General features: G+C 37.6%; 1 protein-coding gene and 1 long non-coding RNA gene across 8 annotated transcripts in view; one reads left to right on the top strand and one right to left on the bottom strand.

The window, feature by feature from the left end:
* Positions 1–7,785, bottom strand: part of PHYHIPL (phytanoyl-CoA 2-hydroxylase interacting protein like) — a 74,098-nt gene extending 66,313 nt beyond the window's left edge. Inside the window, exon 1 of one of the 3 annotated variants that reach the window (XM_038533979.1) lies at positions 7,403–7,785. In XM_038533979.1, the coding sequence (XP_038389907.1) occupies positions 7,403–7,508 (106 nt within the window). In that variant the 5' untranslated portion in view covers positions 7,509–7,785. Of the gene's footprint in view, positions 1–1,108; positions 1,268–2,401; positions 2,510–7,402 lie in introns of those variants that run through there. The other 2 variants (XM_038533982.1, XM_038533981.1) reach the window with 2 other exon arrangements.
* Positions 7,786–7,868: 83 nt separating this feature from the next.
* The window catches only part of LOC102155265, a 70,937-nt gene continuing 63,792 nt past the window's right edge, over positions 7,869–15,013 (top strand). For 2 of the 5 annotated variants that reach the window (XR_005357842.1, XR_005357841.1), the window contains exon 1: positions 7,869–8,093. This is a non-coding gene — a long non-coding RNA (uncharacterized LOC102155265). The remainder of the gene's footprint in view (positions 8,094–15,013) is intronic. The other 3 variants (XR_005357839.1, XR_005357840.1, XR_005357843.1) reach the window with 2 other exon arrangements.

The following is a 15,013-nucleotide window of genomic DNA, read 5'->3' as shown; positions in this document are numbered from 1 at the left end:
AATACAGAGAACTGATGGTTGCCTGAGAGGAAGAGGGTATAGGAATAGGCAAAATGGCTAAAAAGAGCAGGAGGTACAGGCTTCCAGTTATGGAATGAACAAGTCATGGGGATGAAAGGTACAGCAAAGAGTATAAATATAGTTAATGGTATTGTTAATAGCATTGTATGGTGACAGATGGTAGCTACAGTTGTGGTGAACATAGCATAAGGTATAGATTTTTGGAATCTGTAGGAAGCCAGCTTTCTATAGCTCTCTATCTGAACTGCAGTATCTCAAAACCCCAGTAACATATAAAAACAGAATGATTATACAATTTTCAGAAACTCTTCTCTCAATATTTTCAATATTAATTTATTAATCCTTATCAATTTTCTCAACCCTCCATGTTAGGAGTTGGCAAACATTTCCTGTAAAAGACCAGATAATAAGTATTTTAAGCTTGGTCTACTGTCACAGTAGTTACTTCCCCTTTGTAGTAAGAAAGCAGCCATAGATAATATATAAACAAATGAGCTTAGTTCTCTTCTAATAAAATTTTACTTACAAAAACTGGTAGCAGGTTTTCAATTTGGCCCAAAGACTAACTTACTTAATGTCTCTTCTATATCATAGGTATAACTTTAAAATCAATCATTAACAACCTATCATTTAGTAGTATTAAAAATTGTCATTCTTGCTAGCATTTATTCTCAGTTCTTAAAATTTTAAAGACTGACAGATTCACCAACATTTAAATTTGTAAAAGCCTGTTTTTCAAGAAAATCAAAGTAAGTATATTAGAAAAATTTTTGTGCATATGTCAGGGAAGTTATAAGTTTCTCATACTATTATTAGATAGTAACACTCCCACAGGCTATAGAAAACAAAAAGATTTATTTACACTAGTTGCCACAACCATCACAACAAACAGCTTATAAGCAAAAATTCCCACAGAAAAGCCCTTTGAAAATGAACAACAAACTTGGTGCAAATAGTTACAATATCATGAATGAAACTAACACAATTCAGAGTTATGATGCTTTTTGTTCAACTCACATCTATGGAGTAACTTCAAAATCCAGAGATCTTGTCTATTTTTTTTTTGTCTATTTTTTTTTTAACAAACCTGGAATGTAGATTTATTTCATCTTTAGGGTTCAAACTTGGCCTTCTCCAGCATGTATTCACTCCTTTCCATTAAGGGGTGAGACACAAAGTTGATCAGAGGTCATTCTAAAACTGAAGTCAAACACTAATCTTGCCTTTTCCACCTGGTTCTAGTATCCCCAGTGGAATATACAGTTCTATGAACAATTCTCTTTCTCATTCTAGAACTCTTTCCCCAGAACATAAGAGGAATCACTAAGTGTTTCAGTTTCCAAGGAAGTCTCTTAGTGTTAGATTCTAAATGTCTTAACATAAATGTTCCTTTTACTTTTTATGTTCAATCTCTCTGAAAAGTCTCCTATCTCTTCAAAACTACCTTTAGGCAGGTGACTTAAAAATCTATTTTATAATCCTCTATAAAGTACCAAGTGGTTAGTTTTTCAACATACTATCATTAGACTATGAATAGTCTTTGAAGAATGAGAATCAAGAAAAACAAGTGTCTAAAAATAATGTAAGTGGGTTCTTTTGGGGGGGATCCATGTTGAAACATGCAGTATGTCATACTGCTCTGAGAATATGATTTCTGCGAGGAGGAAGTACCCCTGGAAAAGAGTTTAAGACATATCTGGATATCCACTGAGGCCTAAAATTCAAGGTATAAAAAACAATTATCATGGCGTCTAAATATTATTTCCTTTCCTCCTTTTTTTCAATGATTTTTCTGATTTCCTAGACTTAAAAATCCTTAAATTACTATCATTCCTCATATTCCTTGAAAATTCAATCACAAAGTTCACAATTATTTCTCAATTTCTTTTACCCCTTGCCACGTGCTATCTTTCCATAAAAAACATGCTGATACTGTCTACCTATTTTTCCTGTAGAGAACTCTTCAATGCGTCAATATGTTTCTGTTAGAAGTCTTCCACAAATACTGATTTTATTTATCAAATGAACACGCATAAAATACAACATGCATAAAATACAACATGCTTAAAAAGACAATTTAACTACTGTGTACTAATCATAAAATATATTAAGAGACATTAAAGACTAAGGTAAATGCTTTAAAATAGTAAAAAACAGAATTTAAAATAACAGTAAAAAGATTCTTACAGAGAAATTTAACAGCAGTGTAAAATAAGCCTAAGAAAGAGGCAAATGCTGTGCAGAAAAACTAAAATGCCATTTACAAAGGGCAGAGAAGGAAAACCAGAAACTAGGATTGTCCTTACTGCAGATAGAGATAGCTGCTATTTTTTCTGAAGCCCAGGATAATATATAAAAATAATTAGTAAACTATACTCACATCAGTTAAGGAAAGATCAAGAGTGGGCCTAAATGAGGCAGGAGAGAATATTAGCAATAAAAAAACCTCACTTCGAAGTTGCCTAGATAGTGTTCTTTAGCGTGAATTTCTGACCGGCTTACCCAGGCAACAAAGCAAGTAGCCAATGTTACTACTTATAACATATCAGTAATTCTACCACTGGAGGGAGTCTGGTTGCAAATTCTTTGATGTGACTTTTACTCTAATAACTTCATTTTCTCTGGGAATGAATTAGAACCCCTACCAAGAATATGAATTGGTTTAACACAATCTGATGACTTTAAAGCTTTTTGTTTGTTTCTTTTAGTTTTTCTTTTCTTTTTGTTGTGTTCCATGCTCACTCATTAAAATTTTACACCGTCTCTATAGTCATATCTGGGTCAAAGAAATGAATCCAGAGGTCACATGCACTAATACATATTTATCCTTAGGGAAAAAAAAATCCTAAAGAAAAAATGTTAAATCAAGAATAGAAAGTTCTGATACAAATACCTAGCCAAAGCAGGTATCAGGGGTATAAGGCACATGAAATGCAGCAAACAGTAGGTTTGAAGTAGAAACTGAAAAAAGCTTTTAGGATTAAGGCTGACAAAGATACTATGATGGGATAGATAAATATAAGCAAAAGATATAGTATCGTAACTAGGGCTTTAAAGTTGACTATTTTTTTTAATTAAGAATTTACAGTTTCCATTGTCTATTCATGAAAATGAAGTGACATAAGAAGGATTTACTGAGTCAACAAAACACAACTGAAATGAAAAACAAAGATCTAAACATTGGACAAAAAATAAATAAATAAATAAAAAGCAGTAGTTAAACTCAACGTATGTGGAGAATAATAATCCACTTACAATAATAATTATTCTCTATTTTGTGTCAAGAATTATAAGAAATGACAGAGAATACTTCATGTCATGGTTTTAACAATCCTGCAGACTTGACATTATTATAACCATTCTACATGATACAGCTTAAAGCTAAAAACAGGTTAAGTAATTTGACTAAGGTAATATATCTATCAAGAGCCAATATTCTGTCAGAGGTCTGTTTCTAAAATGCTATTGCCACTATGGTATATGAATGTCAGTGGGACTGAGCAATGATTACCTTGTATTTTTGTACTATTAAAGGGAACAGTTATTGGTACTCTTTCTAGATATCTGCTTCAGAAAATGTCCTTAAGGATTATTTAATACAGCATTGTGCTAACTAGTAAGCATTTCTGTGTTATATTTCCAAAGTTAAAATTTGTTTAATTCACATATCAGTAATCATAAAAAAGTCACAACTGATTTTATAATTTAAGTAGGTATGACAAAATCAAAATTAAAAGGAATTTTTTTAATATGTAAAAAAAAAAAAAGAAAACCTTGTTTTCTTTTCCTTCACAAAATTATTGTTATACACAAACACATGGGAATCTGTCAGGTTCTCTCCCTGCATTTTCCTTAAAATGTATTCCCTTGTTGAAGAGGATCATAAACTCCATAAACTGTATCTAGGCAGTCATAAAATAATCATGGAAATAATACTTGCTAAACCTAGGAAGCCTTGGGTGTGGATTTAAGTGCTATACAACAAATTAATTTTGTATTTTCTTCCTTACTATTATAGCAAGAATGCAGGGAGATGGATGCATATATCTTTCCCTTTCAGCAAGGAAAGCTTGTGTGTGTGCATAAAATACATGTATAAGTTAGATCATATCTATATACACATACACACACATACATGATTTTAAGAATAATGAAGAGAAGTAGAAGTAATGCGGAGTTCTATGTGTGGGGTTGGGCGCTCTTCTGTCTCATCACAGGTCAGTTAGGGTCTGAAGTATCTTATGTGAAAACTGGAAACGGGGTCCCATAATATCAATGCTTCCTGATGAGTAATGTTTTCTTCCTTCAACTTCTTTGGAAAAATCTTCAATTAAAGTGTATCATACGTGCAATTTGAGGATACTTCAGCACAGCAGAGATGGAGGAACAGAAGCACTCCTCTATTTGCAACAGAAATTACAGAAAGTTCTAGATCTACAACATATCTTCAGAGATTTCCTAATAGAAGTCTATTCAGATCCTCATTTTGAACCACAAGTAACATGTAGGCAGGGACCATCTACTATCAACCAAAGCACACATGCCTAGGATAAATAACATGTGTGTAGAAGAACCATCTTGCCTAATTAAAAAAACCCAATTATATGACCATTGGATTCTATTCCATATTCTTTCAATTGTTAAATACTTGGAGAAACTATCAAAAAAAGGAAATACTTCGAATTATTGCTAATTATGTAAATGGATCAATTTATAAGAAAATAGCAAGTGAAAGGAAAAAACGTACAAACCAAGGAAACATAAGAAAGACAGTTTACCAGCAACTATAACTCTTAGTTGATGAAATATGCAAAGCATTGTAAAATTTAAAACACCTATAAGTGGAGAGAGTAAAAGGAAATGTATTTCTAACAATATTTTCTCCTATTCTACTTCCAAGAAATTAATTTGAGCTCATTTATCACCAAATTCATAGTAGAATAGAGAAAAGTAAAAAGCAAACAAGACACGTACTTTTATAATCATAAAATTATGAAAATTTAGCACTCACTATGTACTTAAGCATATTACAGCGCATCTGCCACATCCTAATCTTTCTGTTATATATTTAGTACATGAATGAGACCTGAGAGGGAGAGAAGGGAGTAAATAATACCTAGCTGAAAATTTCTCAGTATAAGAGTATGATAAATAAGGTCTGCTTGACAAACTTAATGCAACATTTTTTTTATTGTTCTGCAAAAAAAAAAGACCTATATATTTTGGAATTGACATGCAAAGTCACAAAATAAAAAGTTAGGCATTTAGTGACATCTCTACCCAAGCTATTCCTAATTTTTACATGTTTTTTTAATAGAAGAGTTAGCTCTTTGTATTTGTTGATACATTTTATAAAATGAAACCCTATTAATCTACGACGAATCATTAGAAGCCTCAAATAAGTAATTTTCATAGATGCTGCTAAGTGCCAGCACCCCCTCCATTAAATGTTACATAATTTGTTCATTTTGCAGGATTCATAATGTGAACTGAAACAACCAAAAAATATTACCAAAATAAAAAAGCTACGACTCTACAAGAAGAGACCACATATATGTGTGCAGCATTAGTTTTGTTCCTCTACACCAATTCTGTAAACTTCATAAAAACAAAAAACAACTTAATTTTCCCTAATATCTTTGAAAATGTGGTAAATGCAATCTTAAGAATTAAGATTACTGGGTTCTGAAGAGCAACTATGAATTGCCTATTTCCATTAACTATAGTAATAAGCTTTTGATAAATCACTGAAGTAAATGAAAATCTACTTTTACTAGATTCTTGGTTTTCTGTCAAACCAATCTAGGAAAATCAAAGCATTTACAATGGTAACACCAGAAAAAGTCATTTCATAAATAAACTAAAGCTCATGTGATTTCCTATGTGGTATATTAAAAATAATTTCTAATAGTCTAATAATACAAGTCTACATATGGCATGGCAAAATGATTACTTTTTTTCAGATACCATAAATATATGCACCTATTACTATGGTAATCTAAGGATAAAGGAATTATAAACAGCTTTTGCAAGAGTATTTACTTGTTCACACTGTACCTTTTTCAGAAATTATTTAAAGTGGCTTTGTTTTCAAAGGTCAATTATTCTGTCTTAAGTTTATTATAAACAGAAATTCAGTGTTCAGTTGTCCTAAACTATACTGTTTAGCAATGCCTCACCAAGTTATCATTTAAATGACTTTGGAAACAAGACCTTTGCTCTGTATTTGGATAACGCACTGATAAATTTTATGGCCTTATTGTGAGCACATTAGTATTTCTACATAACCTTGGCTAAAAAATATTTTTAAATCATCGTCTCCATACGCTGTTAATCACTGATTCCATTTATAGCCAGAAGTGTTCAGGGTCATCCTGACAACATGTAAATTGTTTTTCCCTTGTCAGAGGTCCAATTTTACAATTATTTGGCCAATCAATTACTAATCAGATGACTTCTTTTCAACAAATGAAGTTTTATTCCACATTACTGAAATAGCACGGACTCCAACTATTCCAAATAACACAGAAGCACTACAAGCTACCCAAATTGCACAGTGTGAGCTTCTCTCTAACGCTCAAACCCGTGTTCAACCACTTCCTTCTTTCCGAGACTGCCAACTTTAACAATAAGAATAAGCTATATAATGTCGGGACACAATGGTTAGTACTCGCCACATATTCTGTACCACAGCAAATATACGAGGCCACTTCTTTACAGATTTTTTGACAGTTTCTGAATCACAGCCCCAAATCACTAAGCTTGTGGCTGTCCTTGGTGCTGAAACGCACTCCCCCGCCCACCCCTCGCGCCCCTTCTTGAAAAAACCGTCATCCCAATCCCTCTTTGAGGGCATAAAAAGACCAATAAATGTGGGGGAGTCTGAAGAGGAGAGGTTTAAAAAGGAAATGATAAGTTTCTGGGCTGGAAATGCTAACTAGCGTGTGCGGTGGCGGGGAGAAGGAGGGGTACCAGAAGCAATCGGAGGGCGTTTCGCCTTCGGTTCCGGTAGAGCGGTAGAACCTGGAAACCCGGACTGCGGCACCGTCGGAAACGCCTGGTCCCGGGCAGGAGCGGCGGGCGGGAACGGCGCCCTCGCCCGGGCAGCCCCTCGGCGCGGGGCCAGGCGGCGAGGACGGCGGGCGCGCCGCGGCCGGGGACCGAGGCGACTCTCCGCGCCGACGCGCCGGCCCCGGGGTCCTTTTGTCGCTAGCCTCCGGGGGAGGGAGGGTGAGCCGAGAGGAGCCCCACCTGTATTTATTTGTACGGAGGGACAACAAAAGACCCTGACGCCGGGGCGAGCAGGGTCGGCAGAGTCGGGGCGGCCGCGGCGCCTGGCCGCCGGCTCGGCCCCTTTCCTTCCAGCCCCCGTCGCTCTTACCGTCCCGGTCGCACAGCTGAATGGCCTCCAGGCTGAGGTTTTTGATCACCTCCTCACAGGGGCTGGTGGGGCTGTTGAGGGCATGATCCAGGCGCGGCACCTCCATTTTTCCAACTCCCTTCTCGAGCCTGCCTGCTTCGTATCCAGGCTCCCTCGGTGGACCGGGTGGGAGAGAAGAGCGGGAAAGGGAAGAGGAGTGGCGGCAGGAGTGGAAGAGGCCTGAGACCCGGCTCCGACGCGCCGAGGCTGAGCCTCCGGGCTAGAGAGCCGCGGCCGACGCGACACCGGGGCAGGAGCTCCGGAGAGTGCGGGGCTCCGAGAGACCGAGAGGGACCCGGCGCGAGAGCGGGAGGCGCGCGCTCCCGGCGGGGAGGGGACGCGTCGCGCGGGGAACGTGAGGGAGAAGGCGCGGCGCGCGCACGCGCGTGAGAGGACGCGCCCACCTGCTGGCGCGCGGCGCCCTCCTCCCCCGCCCTTCCACGCGCACGCGCCCCCTGCTGCCCTAGTGCCTCAGGCCCCGCACGCAACTCCCGCGCGAAGTGTCGGACGGCAGAGCGCGCGGAAACGGCGGGCGGTTGCGCGGGCGGCGCGCTCGCCTCGCCCTCTCGTCCGGTGAGGGTGGTTTGGCCTCCTTCCCCTCGTCACAGGGTCAGCCGGACCCAGGTTGGCACTGGGGAGCCTGCATGGGGAGGTGAGAGGGAGAAGACTGGGTTTCGTGAAGGACGGGAAGGATACGGGTCCCCATCCTTTGTATGGGGCCTCGGGGTTCCGGGGCGCGCGGGGTGCCTTCCCGCTCAGGCTCCCGGGCGACTCCCCTCCCGGGCCCTGCTGGCGCAGCGGGGCGTTCCTCGGAAACAGCTGCGTCTGTGTGAGAGATGAGCGCACTGACCGAGGAGGGGCGGGTGTAGGGACGGAATTTTGGTCATCCCGAGGGAGGGGCAGACAGGGGAATTCACAAGTGGCAGAAAGGTGAGGGAATGAGGAGATGCCAGCCCGCCTGCTGGCAAGACAGCACGTGTGCTTCGGGGCTGACAGCCTCTCAGTCTTTCAGCCATCGCGGTCTAGCTTGCCTCATTCATTCAGTCATTCAGTCATTCATTCATTCATTCAACGAATAAGCATTAAATGTTTACTGCGTGCCGGGCTTTGTTCTGGCCGCCAGTGAAGGGGGAAGAAAAGCACCTGACTGACCTCATGGATAAGGAAAGATCCTTTCCTAATGGGAAATGTGCCTCCTCAAGTTACCTTAAATTTGCCCATTCTTTTTAATGGCATTTAACATTCTGCAGTGCACTTAGTGGAGGTGAAAATGTTTTTGAAATAAAATAGATGTAGGTCACAGCCTATTGACCTCTGTTGCCATTTGCTTCTTTGGAATCGTTTTTAGTCGCTGTGCTGTCTTAGAATCAAAATAGTGTCCGCCCCACTCTCTTCTTTTTTCAGTGTGTGTGCTTGTTAGAAATTAAGGTTCCTTTTTATTGATTTTCCCAATTTCGAACGTAAATGTTATCCAATAAAGTAACAATTTACATACGGATTGCTATATGCTACCCTTTCTCGTCATATCCTTCTAGCCACAACATGACTAAATCTAGTTAATTGGAACTTCATAAAACAGAAGGACCAGCTGAAGGTAAAATAAGCTTGTGAGAAAACTTGGCACACCTGCAAGGGGATAAAAATCTGTGGAAGATAATTGGGTATTTTAAACTGAAATGTCCTCATTATCAACTTAGGTATTAATGAAGATGGATCTCCTTCTTGTAGTTTGAGAGAATTCTTGCGTCAGGGTAGGGTTGTCCCCAAGGAGAGGATAAATTATTACTTGTCAAGAAATTTGACAAGATGGCACTTATTGGTGAATTTCCTGTGTTCTAAAACCTGGCTCTGGAGGAATAGAAATTGATATTGTCAGCTAAGCCACAGTGGGTTCACAGTGGTTTCAGAGTAGTATCATATTTACAGATTTCAAAAGGAACCGTGCAAACCAGATTACCAATTTATTGATTTACAGGTGAGAAATATAACTCATATATGAAATTAAAGCTATAATTCACGCAGATATTTGTTAAACACCTGCTATGTCCATGGACAATATGCTGGAAGTTGGGAATTTTTAGTTCCAATCTATTAGGAAACATAGACATTGAAAAGGGAAAATTATAATATTATGAAAGAGGAATCATGGGAACTTGTGAAGTACACACAGGGGTCCTAAACTAATCTGGTTGGTCAGGAAAGTCTTTAAAAGGGTTTTATTTAAAGGGAACAAGAAATTATTGAAAATCTTTAAATGGGAAATTAGCATGATTCAGATTTGTGGGCCAGAATATTTGTGTAATGGGAAAAGGGGGTAATGTTTTAAGAAATACTGATGTGAATTTCTGGGTATAATACTTATTCAATCCAAGGCATCTTTCTGCTAAGGATGTAGGTTATTACATAAGAAATAAAAAACAAAGAGTTTTGACATTCAGCATAAGATTTTTCTAAGCAAATTGGTAGGCTTCAAATCAAGGTATTGTCAAAAGATGAAAATAGATGTTTATGGTTTGACATATCAAGGCTGGGCCTAGTGGTCAAAATGATACAGTTTATCCCATAGTGAAGACAGGATATCCCAGGCCACAATAATGGCGTAGGCCAGAGTTCGGTATAAGGAAGATAGTGGCTATGAGGTAGGTAAAGTAGAGAAAATTCTATTCTCTTTGTCTCAGAGAATAATGGAAAAGAGGTAGAAATGCTAGAGGATGGCAACTAACAACATTTTTTACTCATTCACACATTGAGGATGTGAGATGAGAGGTTGTGGCTTTAGAAATATCCAGATAGGTAGAGGTAAACTCAAGGACAGAAATTTCTGCCCTAGTTCTTAGATCTTTGGAATGATAACACCTGGCCAGGCTAAGGGGGACCACATTCAAGTAATCTTGAATGTAATCATTCAAGGCATCATTGTTAGGCAGAGGGAGGACAGGAATTTACTTTACAGAACTGTTGAAAGTTCCTGTATACTCAGAGGGTAGTTGAGTTGAGAGCTAGCCAACCTGCTGTGAAGCCTTATTTTAAGAGCAAAAACTGCAGAATAGACCTTCTAGACTAGTCTAGAGTACAAGAAGATGAGATTTGTCAGTCTTAGAGATGGCTACCAGGACCTGACCAAACTGAGAAAACACAGACTATGAGTTTCTCTAGCCACCAACTTCAAGTGAAAGACCAGACATAGAAGGGATGTCACCACAGAGACCAGAGGAAGGCAAATGACATTATTCAAATCCAGTGACCCTTTGTCCCAGTGCTTTAAGGCCATGGAAGCTCTATTGTACTAATAGTCCCAAATACCATCTAAAATAAAATGTAGGGGAAAAGGTAAAAACCTGAAAGACTGAGGATCTTACCTAAAAAGATGGATTTTACTCTGAGGGGGTAAATAAAATACTGATTAAAATGATGATTGACTCTAGGTTCCTAGATTTGACTAAAAATACAATATTTACCTTCCCCTTTGTATTAGTGAATGATGTTTCATGAAGATGACCGTATAAGCTTTAGATGAAATGAAAATTCTACCTTTTCTTTTCATATCTAAGTTTCAGTGTAATGGCAATCCTCATATACTTACATCATTTGTAGCTTGAGGTGGCCACTATTACAGCCAAAATATTACTATTCAAAGTCCAGTTCAAATGGTGCATTCTCTATAAAGATTATTCCTTATGCCAAAAATCTCTGAATAATCAGGCTCAAATTTGAAAAGGACCTTAAATATATCTTAATGTAATCCTGTACACAATGTTGACATCCCTGACGAGAAACTGTCTATTAATATTTAGTAAATTAAAATTCTCATGAAGTAATCTTACTCATTCTGAACCCAAACATGCCTCCTATAAGATCAATACAAGGGCCTTCATTTTTCTCCTCTGTCATTCAAACACAATAATGGTAATCCTTCTTTCTTCTGCTGCCCAAACATATTCAATTTTCTGACTAAATACTCCTAGTTCTTCCAAACATTTCTGATAATTACATTGCTTTGAGCCCCTGTACCACTTTGGGCCCTCCCTTCTGGATAGATTTAATTTTTCTAAGAGTTCGTGGGTGAACATACCTATGATATGGAAAGATATTAAGACTATAAAGGGAAACAAGCAGTCTATCACCATCTTTGCTCTATATGCCAGACATAACACAGCCCAGGAGCACATTAGTTTTCTGACAGAGATATCAATCTGCTCACACAGCTTGCTATCATGTAAAACCTATACTTATTCCTTGAACAGTTCTTATTTCCCCAGTGATATAAATTTTAAGCACATATTATAGTATTTGCACAAAGAAGATACTCAGTAAAATTTGTTGAATTATTTGACTGAACTTCAGTACTTTGAATGTGTTTAATTATATTGCTGCAACTGCCTAGAATATTATCAGACCCAAAGAAAAACGGTCACAAAGTCCTTTCAATAAGCTTGTAAGTGCAGAGGTCATTCTTATATAACCCACAGCATTAGGCACAACTCAAATTTTTATGGCTAGGCAAAAGGCAGAGAATGAGAATCAAAACCATAGGTAGAAGCAAACTCCATATAATATATATATGTATGTATGTATGTGTATATATATATATGTGTGTGTGTGTGTGTGTGTGTGTGTGTATATATATATATATATATATAAAAGAAGGAGTATTTTTTTCTCTCTTTTTATAACATTACCATGGTTTTTTCCTAAGCCCTCATAAATGGTAGGGCAAAAGAAAACTCATGATTGACAAGGTTGAAAGCAACTCAAATAATCTGAATTCTTTATCTTGACTCAACTTGTGCCTGACTTGTGAAAATCAAATGACATAGTGCGTATGCAAGTGTTGTATGAGCTATAAGTCATCTCACAGAGTTAGAATAGTATTATTATGGAACACTAAGAACAGCATTAAGAAAATATATCTGGCCAATTTTACAGTAAAAACTTCTGGAAATATTTTAATAGCTATTTAAAAACATTAAGAACTTCTGTATTTAGAATAGATTTATGGTTTAGTGTATTGAGCCCTTATAAATTATGTCATTTTTGTTTGCTTTGATTTTATGTCATGGTAGATTTTTGCCAAGCTCATAAGCAAATATCCAATATTGAATCTCTTTCCAGTATTTGATTTCTACATCTCTAATTCTATATCATCAAACAGTTGTGAGATATGGTAGAGAACTATGATGACTTGGTCCAAAATTTATGCTATTAAAATTAAACTTGCTTGACGATTTAACTATCCTGGACTGTTTCTCTTTGAAACCCCCAGTTCTGCTCTCATTTTCAAAAGATTGCCTCTCTCTTTTTTCCTGGAGAAAACAATAAAAGCAGAGTGAGGTTTCTCATTTGTCCTTATCTTTAGCTCAGTTGGTCCTGGTAAAACTCGCTACTTTTCTTTCTCTCATCTGTACTTTACACTCACTGCCTGTGTAATGCAGGATAGAGTTGTAAGCTTCCTATTTTTACTCCCTCCAGCTGCTTCAGTCTTTTTCTTTCCCCTTTTTAATCTTTAAACATTGCTAAATCTCCTTGATTTTAAAATTTATCTTACTTGAACCAAACAGTTACTATCTAACTTCTTAATATTCTAAGGTATGTAAGAAGCCCATTATAAATTGTGCAGTGCTATAAAACTGTTATTCATTGCTTCCATTTCTTTTTAATCTTTACACAATTTATCATCTGTCTCCACCACTCTGATTCTTACTCTTCAAATGTCGTCTTTAGATTTGGTGAGATTTTTCACATCACCAACATACAGGCCTTTTAGCATCTGCATACTCTTTGATATTTTAACAGTTTATTTCTGCTGAACTTCTGTGGCACTGAACTCTACTGGATCTCTTCCTACATGTGTGCTTAATGTTTATCAACTCTAGCTTCTAAGCTGCCCTCTTGAGTGTAGGTGTTCTTTAAAGTTCAACCTCTGACATTATGTTCTTCCCTGTTTAAAGCCTTTTCCTCTGAGAATGCATGCATTTCCATGAATTTTAATGTCTTTTTAATGTTGAAATTCTCACCTTTATTATCAAATTCCTATTTCAAGTCCATAACTATAAACAAAAGTCATTATCCTACTTCCAACTAAGGAACATTTTTTTTTATTTTTTTTCATTTATTTATGATAGTCACAGAGAGAGAGAGAGAGAGGCAGAGACATAGGCAGAGGGAGAAGCAGGCTCCATGCACCGGGAGCCTGACGTGGGATTCGATCCCGGGTCTCCAGGATCACGCCCTGGGCCAAAGGCAGGCGCTAAACCGCTGCGCCACCCAGGGATCCCCCCAACTAAGGAACATTTTTATTTACATTCCCATAACCATTTCTAATTAATTCATTCCCAAAACTGGTTCCCTTTTCTAACTTTCTTTCCACTATACTGACTGGCAGCAGTATCCTCTTAGTCACCCAGTCACACAGCTTTCTGATTTTCTCTTTTCCTCTTTAAATCAGACTATCCTCAAAACAATTAAAGTTTTGCAATATTTCACGGCCATGTTTTTCTCCCTGACTTGGAGGTATTACTATCACATTTACATTTTCATCATTTTGACCAGAGTGTTGAAATTACCATGTACATAATCTTCCTACTTCCTTTCTTTCATCTACACTGCTATGAAAATCAACCCACTAAAACATTTTGTTAATTAGAACTTGCTCAATAAATTACAGTGGCTACCTATTTTTGTTCTATAGTTAACTGTGAGCTACCAAAGCTTTTTGGGCAGGTATATGACAATTGTAAAGTAGTATTATGTGATTAATTTTCCCATGTTTCATAGGATGAATGGAATGGAGGAAGACAGGAGTTTAAGAAATTATAGTGCAGGAAAGAAATAATACAGACTAGAAAAGTAGAATTCGTAGTGGAAAAGAAACAGTGGATTTGAGAGAATGATGTTGTGTTTCTAAGATTATTTAAAATCACAAAAGAAGTCCTTTATTATTCTGATATTTTAGAAGATGATTTGTTCACTCATAATACTACAATTGGATTTTAGCTTTCTTTAAACTGACTGTATGCACATCTCTGAAAATACATCCTCATCAGAAAACAGCTCTGTGAGTCCAATGCTAATGACCTATGGAGGAAACCAGATGTGGTTCCCTGGTATTATCAATCAAATGACAGAAATGGTCTAATTCTTTCTATTCACTTTAAATACAACCTATTGGAAAATAGGGAAAAAAATAAAAAGATTACTCAGTAATATCCACTAAATGATGATTCAGTACCGTGTATGTATGTATGTACATTTGAAATCAATACACACTATTGAGTGGCTGTTAGATTTTCTGTGATGATATAGAGACACTGTCCATGCCGAAATTTCTCCCTACCCCAAGTTATTGCTGTTATCCTAAAATGCAGATAAAGAGAGTTGTTTTTCATTAACTAATTTTAGCAAGAGGAGAAGACATCATAAAATTAGCCAGTAGCTATTCATAGGAGGGGCTTCAACTAGAAATAGTGAAGGCCGTGGAGACAACACAACTCTAGGTATATCTCAGAGATATTGCAGGTATGGTTCCAGGCCACCACAATAAAGGGGATATTGCAATAAGGCAAGTCAAATTAT

The sequence above is a fragment of the Canis lupus genome, chromosome 4 (genome assembly GCF_011100685.1).
Source record: "Canis lupus familiaris isolate Mischka breed German Shepherd chromosome 4, alternate assembly UU_Cfam_GSD_1.0, whole genome shotgun sequence".
NCBI classification, from domain to species: domain Eukaryota; kingdom Metazoa; phylum Chordata; class Mammalia; order Carnivora; family Canidae; genus Canis; species Canis lupus.
The sequence above is the reverse complement of the archived record's forward strand: the minus strand, read 5'-3'. Positions and strand labels throughout refer to the sequence as shown.